This window comes from Microcebus murinus, chromosome 2, assembly GCF_040939455.1.
Source record: "Microcebus murinus isolate Inina chromosome 2, M.murinus_Inina_mat1.0, whole genome shotgun sequence".
Lineage (NCBI taxonomy): Eukaryota > Metazoa > Chordata > Mammalia > Primates > Cheirogaleidae > Microcebus > Microcebus murinus.
The window spans coordinates 51,171,452-51,180,803 of NC_134105.1; the positions used below are offsets into that span (position 1 = coordinate 51,171,452).

General features: G+C 39.2%; 1 protein-coding gene across 3 annotated transcripts in view; it reads left to right on the forward strand.

Moving 5' to 3' along the window:
• The window catches only part of DNAJC6 (DnaJ heat shock protein family (Hsp40) member C6), a 150,422-nt gene extending 145,057 nt beyond the window's left edge, over window positions 1-5,365 (forward strand). For all 3 annotated transcript variants that reach the window (XM_012767142.3, XM_012767143.3, XM_012767146.3), the window contains exons 18-19: window positions 484-660; window positions 2,998-5,365. In XM_012767142.3, coding sequence (XP_012622596.2) covers window positions 484-660; window positions 2,998-3,099 — 279 coding nt within the window. In that variant the 3' untranslated portion in view covers window positions 3,100-5,365. The remainder of the gene's footprint in view (window positions 1-483; window positions 661-2,997) is intronic.
• Window positions 5,366-9,352: the final 3,987 nt, after the last annotated feature.

Genomic DNA, 9,352 nt, shown 5'->3' on the forward strand with positions numbered 1-9,352 from the left:
TTCCTAAACAGCTCTGCCTAAGGGGGGGAAAGACAAAAACACAGACAATTACAATAAAGTGTGGCACATATTATGGCAGGAACATGTGTAAGGCAGAGTAGCCCAGAGGAGTTTGGTTTTTTTTCAAAGGGATATTTATTTAGTACAGAGGACAAAACAGATGCAGTATGTTCCCTCATGGAGTTTACACCCTAGGAGTGAGTAATGAACTCTGAGGGTGCCAGAGAGCAAGGAATTCAAACTCTCAAAGGCTAACAGTGTGAAATTCCTGAGCAGTCTTTTGAAGGATGGCGGAGAGTTAATCAGAAAGACTAGGCAGGAGGTAGAGGAGGAAGAGCATTCTAGGTAGAGGAAACAGCTTGGAGTATGCAGGGTGCCCCAAGTATTTTGTAGTTGCCGGAGCAAGAAGGGTTTCCAGAGTCCTAGTGGAAACCTTCTAGACTAGAAAGCATTTGAATTTCTTAATCCCCCCTGCATTTACAGATTCTGGAATGGATTGAAGGCAAAGAGAGAAATATCAGAGCACTTCTTTCCACGATGCACACCGTGCTGTGGGCTGGAGAGACCAAGTGGAAGCCAGTTGGCATGGCAGACCTGGTGACACCAGAGCAGGTGAAGAAGGTGTACAGGAAGGCTGTCCTGGTGGTGCACCCAGATAAAGTGAGTATAACTTGCCCTGTCCTACCACTTGTCTGGCCCTCGCTTCATCATTTTATGAGCATGTATCTTATTTTCAATTTGCTGGTCAATTAAGCCACTTAATAAAATTAAGTCCATGGGATAAAATCAGATATTTAAGCAAATAGTTATACTTTATGAAGTGGGCAAAGGGAATTGAAACTATATATCACAGGGTCTTTACTTAGAGAGGTGTAGGATTCACCAAGTGACAAATTTTTAGGGCTCAGAAGTGAATTGTGTCCTGATTTGAAATAGTTAAGTATAGGCCAAGAGCTAGACTGAGGAAATCTTTTTATCTTTTGGAGATACAACAGTATGTATAACCAGGATTGTAGTGAAAAAGCTTTAGATTGTGGTTGGTAAAATTGGTGAGAATCAACAAAATATTCCAAATGGAACTAAACTCATCACTTTGTGTGTTATGCCAGTTTATGCTTTCATTATATACACATAATAAGTGCTCTACATCAGCAGAAACTTCAAGTAACTCATGCCTCAGTTGACATCATCATAAGACTGTTACAGCCCAGTGAGGTTCATTGCCCACTGCCCAAGAGGAACCAGTACACTGAGACAGCAGGGGTCACAGCAGAGAAAGAGTGTAATATTGCAGGTGCTAAACAAGGAGATAGGAGGAATTTCTCACATCCATCTCCCCGAGAATTTGAGAGAAAGAGTTTTTAAAGACAGTTTGGTGGGAAAAAGGCTAAGGAATTGGATCTGTTGATTGGCAGTGGATGAACTCATAGTGTTACTGAAAGCGTGGCACTTGTCCTCCAGGCCACATCAGAAGAACAAGGACAAGTGGTTTGTGGCAAATGAGGAAAGTGGCAGACTCCTATCTTAAAGTACCAATTTTCCTCATCATAAGCAGAAATACAGAGCTTTTAAAGGGTGGGTTCTCAGGTTCAGGCTATATTCTGATCTGTCCCATCTCCAGCGAAGACAGTCTGGTGACCTCCACCCACCCCCATGCTGGGGCTTCCATCCATCCATCCATCCAGACAGATGGTTCCTCTGAGCCATCTCCTGTGGCACAAAGAACAAAGGATACTCCCCTCCCCTTCCCTACCACTGGGCTGAGGCAGGGATACAGGTTTTAGTTCTCGAAAAGGGTGAAAAGGTTGAAAAGGTTTTGCACAAACAGAAAACAGTTTGCCCTTTTTTTCAGGCCATTCCCTCTGTTACATATTCCCCACTGCTGATTTTACCCTTTCGTACCTTTTCTCCTCCATGGGATGATGGGCGACTACTCTGTGACAATAGGGTTGGGATGCAGAAATTATCTTCCCAGTTGGGGGGGTTTCCTGGGTAGGGGTTTTCAGGACTGTTGGATCCATTCCCATGCCTATCCTTGGTCTGCTTGGAGTCAGGAGGTCTCCAGAATGAAGAGTTGGAAAAACACCTCAAAGACCAGCCTTAAGATTTACAACAGCAATGTTATCTATAGAATCACCAGTCTTGGGATTTACAACAGCACTATTATCTATAGTAGTGGGGAGGGGGGAGTCTCAAATCTTACGCCTATTGGGGTGTGTAGTGCCATTAAGCAGTGACTAGTTACAGCAGCAAGGGATTAGGGGACAATGACTGGTTAACTTCTGGTTATATCTACACTTTTATAAAGATCAGACTTTGATTACTGTTTATACCTTGTGGCTCTACATTATTTTCATATGGATGGTTTCGATACACAGAAACATCTCAGACTGAAGTGAGTCATCTTGCTGTCATGTAGACTATCCCAGTCATATGACATGAAGCTATGAGTGAAGTGCCACTTGGGAGCACATGCTTGGATTTGATATATTTGATCTCATCCCCCCATACTTTCTTGTGACTACTCTGAATAGAAGAAGTATTGAGAATCAATGCTAGTCCTTGGATTTGGATGAATCAAAAGAGAAAAAGAAACAAGAGCCCAGAAAAATCCACAAACTGTTATGGGTCTCAAAGAACTTACCTTTTTTTAGAAACGGGAAAATGGGAGTTTAGAAATACAGATAGCCAAGGAGACAGTCTGTCATGAACGTCTGTCATTTGGTAGATCCTCTGGACAAGGGGGATCTACCACTTTTGCTGCCCACTAAGCTTACTGATATCTACCCACTGGCTCATTACCACTGCCTATGTGAATATCCAGGGTGAGGGTATTTTAGGGAGGTCATAGGGCCATATAGATTAGGATGTAAAAAGAGAAATTGCCAAATAGAAAACCATTTCAATTACTTGGAACCCACATATTAGCAGTGGAAAATTTAATATAAATAAAATTCCGGTCTGTGGTATCTGATATGTGTTTTTGTTTTTCTCTAGGCTACCGGGCAACCCTATGAACAATATGCAAAGATGATTTTCATGGAGCTAAATGATGCCTGGTCTGAATTTGAAAACCAAGGGCAGAAGCCCTTGTATTAATTTATGAGCTTTTCCATCTCTGATGCAGACCCGTGCTAATGCTTAGCGCGTCACAATTCTGAGGTTTTCGCAGATGAACCAAAAACTCCAGTAACATGTTTCCAGTACTCAACTGTTAAATTTCTTGTGAATTAATTTCTCATTGATAAGGAATGTCGATGTTTGGTTTCTCGAAGTCCCTGCCATAAAAGATCCAAAGCATGAGAGGAACTTTTTTAGCCAGATGACCTTGTAGAGTTACAACATTCCATCCTGCTCTTCGGGAAACCTACTACTGAGCATTCTGCCTGGGGGAAATGGAAAATAGTGGCCACCACCCATGAAGGCATATCACCCATCTCACTGTCTGAGAATAGGATTAATGAGCAAAAGTTATGATAACAGGATTATATAATGGTTTAAAATAATGGTCTTTAGATTATCTTGGAAATATATGATTTGAGCAATGGCTTTATGCAGACTCCAGGAACATAACCACCAAGGGTTTTTTTTGTTTGTTTGTTTTTTAGTAGAAATTTACTAAGGTCTTTAGCACAATACTGTATACATCGTTTGGTCAAGAAAACTAACATATATAAAAGAATTTGAATTGTGGGAAGTGATTATATTAATACTACAGTACAGTGATTACCACCAACTCTTTCTAGATAGGCTAAAAATTAGTGAAAATGCTGGCTAAAGAAAATAGTGACTCTGAAGATGTAGAAAACTTGATTCCTGCTCAGGATGTTGGGCTATTTTCCTTTCCCTTTAGAAAACTGTGGTTGATTAAAGAAAAAGTCTTAATACCATAACAATGCTAAACCTGATTTGAAAGAAACTTCTAATTTTACCATAAGGCTTAATGCTCTTTCTTTTGTTTAGCCAAGAAAACATTCTTAGCTGGAAACAGGTTGTAAAGCAGTTTGGTCCATTCACAATTTATCAGGACCTGTAACTGGTATGGACTCCGTGTTCTCTAGTTTGTGAGTGGTTGTGGTAAGAGAATAGAAGATGACAACACTGAATTCGAGTCATGAGAAAGGCGCGATTGCAGTGAGAGAGCTGTGCCCACCCTCAGATCCAGCTAGATGGCTTGTCAGTATTTGCTTTGAGGAACCAAGTCCCACCTCCCCACATGTAAATCTGAACTCCTTGGATTATTACAGTGGGGTTTTATGTTTTAAAAATAGTTGGGGATTCACAGGAGCAACATTCACCCTGGGACATTTGTGAAAGCAAAGCAAGAATGAAACCTTTCCAGACCTCAGACTGGTTAGATTTCAGATCAGTGTTGTGGCTGGTTCTCATTTTGAGGGGTAAGCAGTTTGCTATCCTGTGACTTTAGTAGATTTTGGTAGTACACATACACAACGTGCATTATATATATATGCAAAGCAGATGGGCAAAAAGATTTTCATGCTAATCTTAAAAGGTTCACGCTCAATATTGTGAAAAGCTTTTAAAAGTTATTTTTAAAAGACAATCATTTTTTGTTTCTGTTTTAATTTCTTGTGGCAAACTGTACCAGAAAAGCAGCATGTCAAAAATACTTTAGGTTCCATATAGATCTCTCTTGCTCTCTCTCTTTTGTTTTGTTTTGTTTTGTTTTTGTTACAAAATTTCATTATTTATTTTACTGGCAATGTAAAACTCGCAAAAAAAATTTCTTTTAAAATATACAGTCATAAACTGTTCAAGGTAACCATAACAAACTAGGTGTTATTTATTAACGTATTATAAAATAATGTTTGATCCAGTATGTGCTTGTCTTATTTAAAGTTGGAATGTGAGACATGTTGCTGTGACCTGTGTTTTGTTTTTTTTCTCATTCACATTTGTAGATATTGTGTGAACTACAGTATATAATGATAATAATTAAAAGGATATTCTGTGGGTGTCATGTACATTTTGAAACGATAGCACTACATTAGCTTTGTATCATGTTTGGATAATTCATCAATGTTCACAGTTTAAAACATCATTAAACATTATGTAATTAGTAATGAGAAGGAATCTTACTTAAATTTGGGGATTTCCCCATATCTCTTTGCCGGATACATTATAATTCTGGACCCATATTTATCTCAAAACTCTTAACATATGCAGACCAACAGGTTTTTGCATTCCTTTTAAATATCTGGTTGTGACAGAGCTTGTTGTTGATCAGATTCACTGTTTCATTCATATTTATTGTAATATAGTTTTTGTTTTGTAAATATGTTACACACAACAAAATGTGATTGGTCTAAAATATTTGTAATGTATATTAAAAGGCTCAAAAATATTTGTAGAAACCTATGTGATTTTTGTCCTTGTAGGAATGGGATGATGATGAGCTTGAATTATACCTTCTGATGTGATTCGCTTTTAAGGAAAGTTATGAGGGAAAAATATGAAAAGCATATGATACATCTGCCCCAAAATGTAATCTGACAGGATTTCTGGATTTATACTTTAATCACTCCTGCCCTGATACGTACACATGCACTCCCTCATACACAGACATTCCCACACACATGTACTTTTGATTATGCTACATGAATATTATGTTTCAAAAAGAATCACCATAGAAATCCTAGTCTCCTAGCTAGAATATTAATGGATTTTCAAAAGTGAATTTTTATGTTGAAGCAAAGGGATTGATCCTGATAATCTGGGATTTTATTATAGAAACAAAGTCCCATATATTTCAGTTCTCTGAGGACAGAAGCAGCATGCCTACTTGGAAACAAATGCATGCTATAAATTAAAAGCACCTGAACCATCACCGTACTGTCTACATCTGGAAGAATGCTCAATGTGTAGCCTAATGCTGCTAATGAAATCATTGTGTAAGGAAGGAATGAACTCAGAAGTTGAATTCCAGTAGCTTCTTATCAGTTTGATATCTGATATATCCTCTATCCAAAGACAATATATTAAATGGATTTTTGGAGTAGGGAAATGGAATAGGAGCTTACTCTATACTCCACCTGGTATTGTAGAACTTTTAGGAATGATGCACCACTTCCACTAAAAAACAACAAACCCTAAAAACAACAAAAAAAGTTGAATTTACAGAAACAGTTATCTCAGCAACAAGTCAACTTTCCTGCTAGATACACCTATGAGAGAATTTTAAGTCAAGTAAACAGGTTTTCATTATTCTAGGCAGACCATGGTGTTTGGGCATAGTGATACATGTTGCTTTGAGACCAAAAGAGTGGGTTTGAATCCTGGTTTTTTCATTTAAAGACTATTATAGTGGATAAGGTTCTTAATTCTGAGTCTTTTTTTTTTTTGTAAGCTATGAAGTCTTGCTGTGTCTCCCAGACTGGAGTACAGTAGCATGATCATAGGTCACTATAGCTCACTGCAGCCTCAAACTCCCGGCACAAGTGATTATCCTATCTCAGCCTCCTGAGTAGCTGGCACTACAGACACATACCCCCACACCCAGCTAATTTTTAAATTTTTACTTATAATTTCTTTTGAGACAGGGTCTCACTATGTTGCCCAGGCTGGTCTCGAACTCCTGCCCTCAAGCAGTCCTCCCACCTCAGCTTCCTAGCCACCCCGCCTGGCAAACTTACTTTTATCACCTCTAAAATAGAATTGTAACAACTTGCAATTGAGAGATTAGGGACTGTCTATAGAAACTCTTACCAAGTGGGTACTCACTAAATAACTAGTGTTATTGTTATAGATAGTAAATAAGACAAAAGTGTTTCACTGCAGGTCAGTACTGAGGCTGGAATTACATTGAAACCTCATGTTGTGGAGAGTGGATAACATAGGTAAGAAAAGGCAACCCAAAATAACTTGTGCCTTAACTCTTACCCCTAACTCCTTGGGCCAGCAGAGATCTATCGGTCTGTACAAAATGGCAAAGAGACTTGCAGTGTAGGTTCTGTAAAGGTAATAGCTGTGGCAGTTGAGAGTTAGGAAGGAAACCCCACCTGTACTGATTTCAATTAGTGTTCTATCATACTTACATTTAACTTATGCACTGACTTGAGAACCTGTCTCAGTGTAGATGTGAAACTCTGGCATCTACCTTGTATATACTGCCCGAGGTGCTATTATATAGATTATATAAATATGTGCTATTAAATAGATATGTACATATTTTTCTTCTCATTTAATTAGAAAAAGAATTCTGAAAGGCAGGTTTTATAAATCCTACCTCAGGAAACGAAAGCATGGATAAGTCTACCCAAAGGCAGGATTTGAGGCTAGATCTTTTCTTTAGATAGGATAGGAAGATGTGATACTATTATGGTAAACTAATAAATATTTGTTAATTCAGCCAATAGTGTATTTGAGATACTAATAGATATGTAGGGGGGAATCATATCAACAAGTGGATTTGATGCCCTGTTGAACATAAGGGGTTACTTATCAACAAGTGGATTTGATGCCCTGTTGAACATAAGGGGTTACTGTTACTTCTAATTACTATGAGAATTCTTGCCTTCTCATGCACAAGATCTACTGTGGAGAATGGCACAAGTGTTGACCATCTGAGAACGTCAGAGTTGAACAATTTGAGGCTTGATCTCAGCTTCCCCATTCACTAGTTACTAAGACCTAGTTTTCCCATCTGTAAAATGGAGACAATAAAACCTAGCTCAAGTGTGAGATTACTGAATGCTAGAAGAATATTTGAATTCATCCTAAGAAGTCCATTTAGTCCTAGGTAGCGAGACAGAGGTCACAGATCTGATACATCCAAGCAATACACTAATGGCAAATGGGAGAAGGGCTAGGTTTCCAGGGTTTTACTTTCCATTTCTGATGACTCTTTTATTCTTGAGAAAATGTGGAGTAAGTGGAAGAAAAATATTTTCAGTGCAACATCTGGCAATAAAAAAGCAGATTTTCTCAGAGGGTTAAGGTCTAGGTCAAGTTGGCTAACTTTCTCTCTAAAGTGTTTGGCAACCTGGAAAGGATGGCTAGTATGAGCAGAAAGCTTGTTGGAGATAAGCATTTTTCTGATTCTAGACATTACCTTGGGGCAAACACTTCAATTTTTGCTTCCCACCATCTTCCGGTATCTTACTGCTAACCCTAGGGCACTCTAATCAAGCTCTGCCTCTGAAGTCTTTTCAGTTTCTTCCAAAATCATTTCTGTGGGACTGGTGTCAGGCTGACATGGAAGGTTCTAGCAAACCCTATTTAGACAATCTGGAAACACACTGGGTGGTTGGGAATTGGAGGGAAAATGGGGGAAATTTAACTTTATAGAATAGCCTCATCAGCCAGGCGTGGTGGCTCATGCCTATAATCCTAGCACTCCAGGAGGCCAAGGTGGGAGGATCGCTCAAGGTCAAGAGTTTGAAACCAGCCTGAGCAAGAGCGAGACCCCATCTCTACTAAAAACAGAAATTAATTGGCCAACTAAAAATATGTAGAAAACAAATTAGCCAGGCATGGTGGCACATGCCTGTAGTCCCAGCTACTCAGGAGGCTAAGGCAGAAGGATTGCTTGAGCCTAGGACTTTGAGGTTGCTGTGAGCTAGGCTGATGCCATGACACACTAGCCTGGGCAACAGAGCAAAACTCTGTCTCAAAAGAAAAAAAAAAAAAAAGAATAGCCTCATCAATTAAGGTGAAAAAAGTCTTACTTCCTCATGAGATGGCTTAGCACTCCACTAAGGGGCAGAAAGTTGTAGAAGATAAATATATGGGAAACTAAAGATAAAGCCTAAATATTAAAATTTGTTAAGCAGATTTCTCTAGTCCTATCTCCAGGCTGTCTCCAGACCCTTATAGGGTCTCCAGTTGTCTCTAGTTCACCTTTGTCCTTCCTGGTAGAGCAGGCAGGAGCTACCTCTGTAAATTTATGCCCTGCTTTTTGGCGAATAGGAGAACAGGGAGCTTTTCTTGTATGTATCTGCTTCTCAATTGCCTTCCACTCAAAATAATCCTTAAGCCAAAGTGGCATACACTCTCAAGGATCTTGAATAGACTGATGGCTATAAAGCAGAGTGAGTGTAGTACTGGATCTCCAAACATCTGTAGTGAGTCAGGTATTAACAACACAATGTTTTTAGTGAGTGTGCCATTCATCTGTGAAGAGAAATGAGAGGAGCTAGGAAAATAAACTGACAGATAATTAGACATTTATTGAGACAATAACATGTTCAAATGCTCAGTGTGCATTTGAAAAAGAAAACTGAGTGAGGAGGCTGAAAGGTGGTGGTGGTGGTGAGAATTTGTACTTCTCAGGTAGCCAGGGGAACCTGGTTCTCACAGACCCCTTTCTCTTTCAGTCCTGTTGAAAACTGAG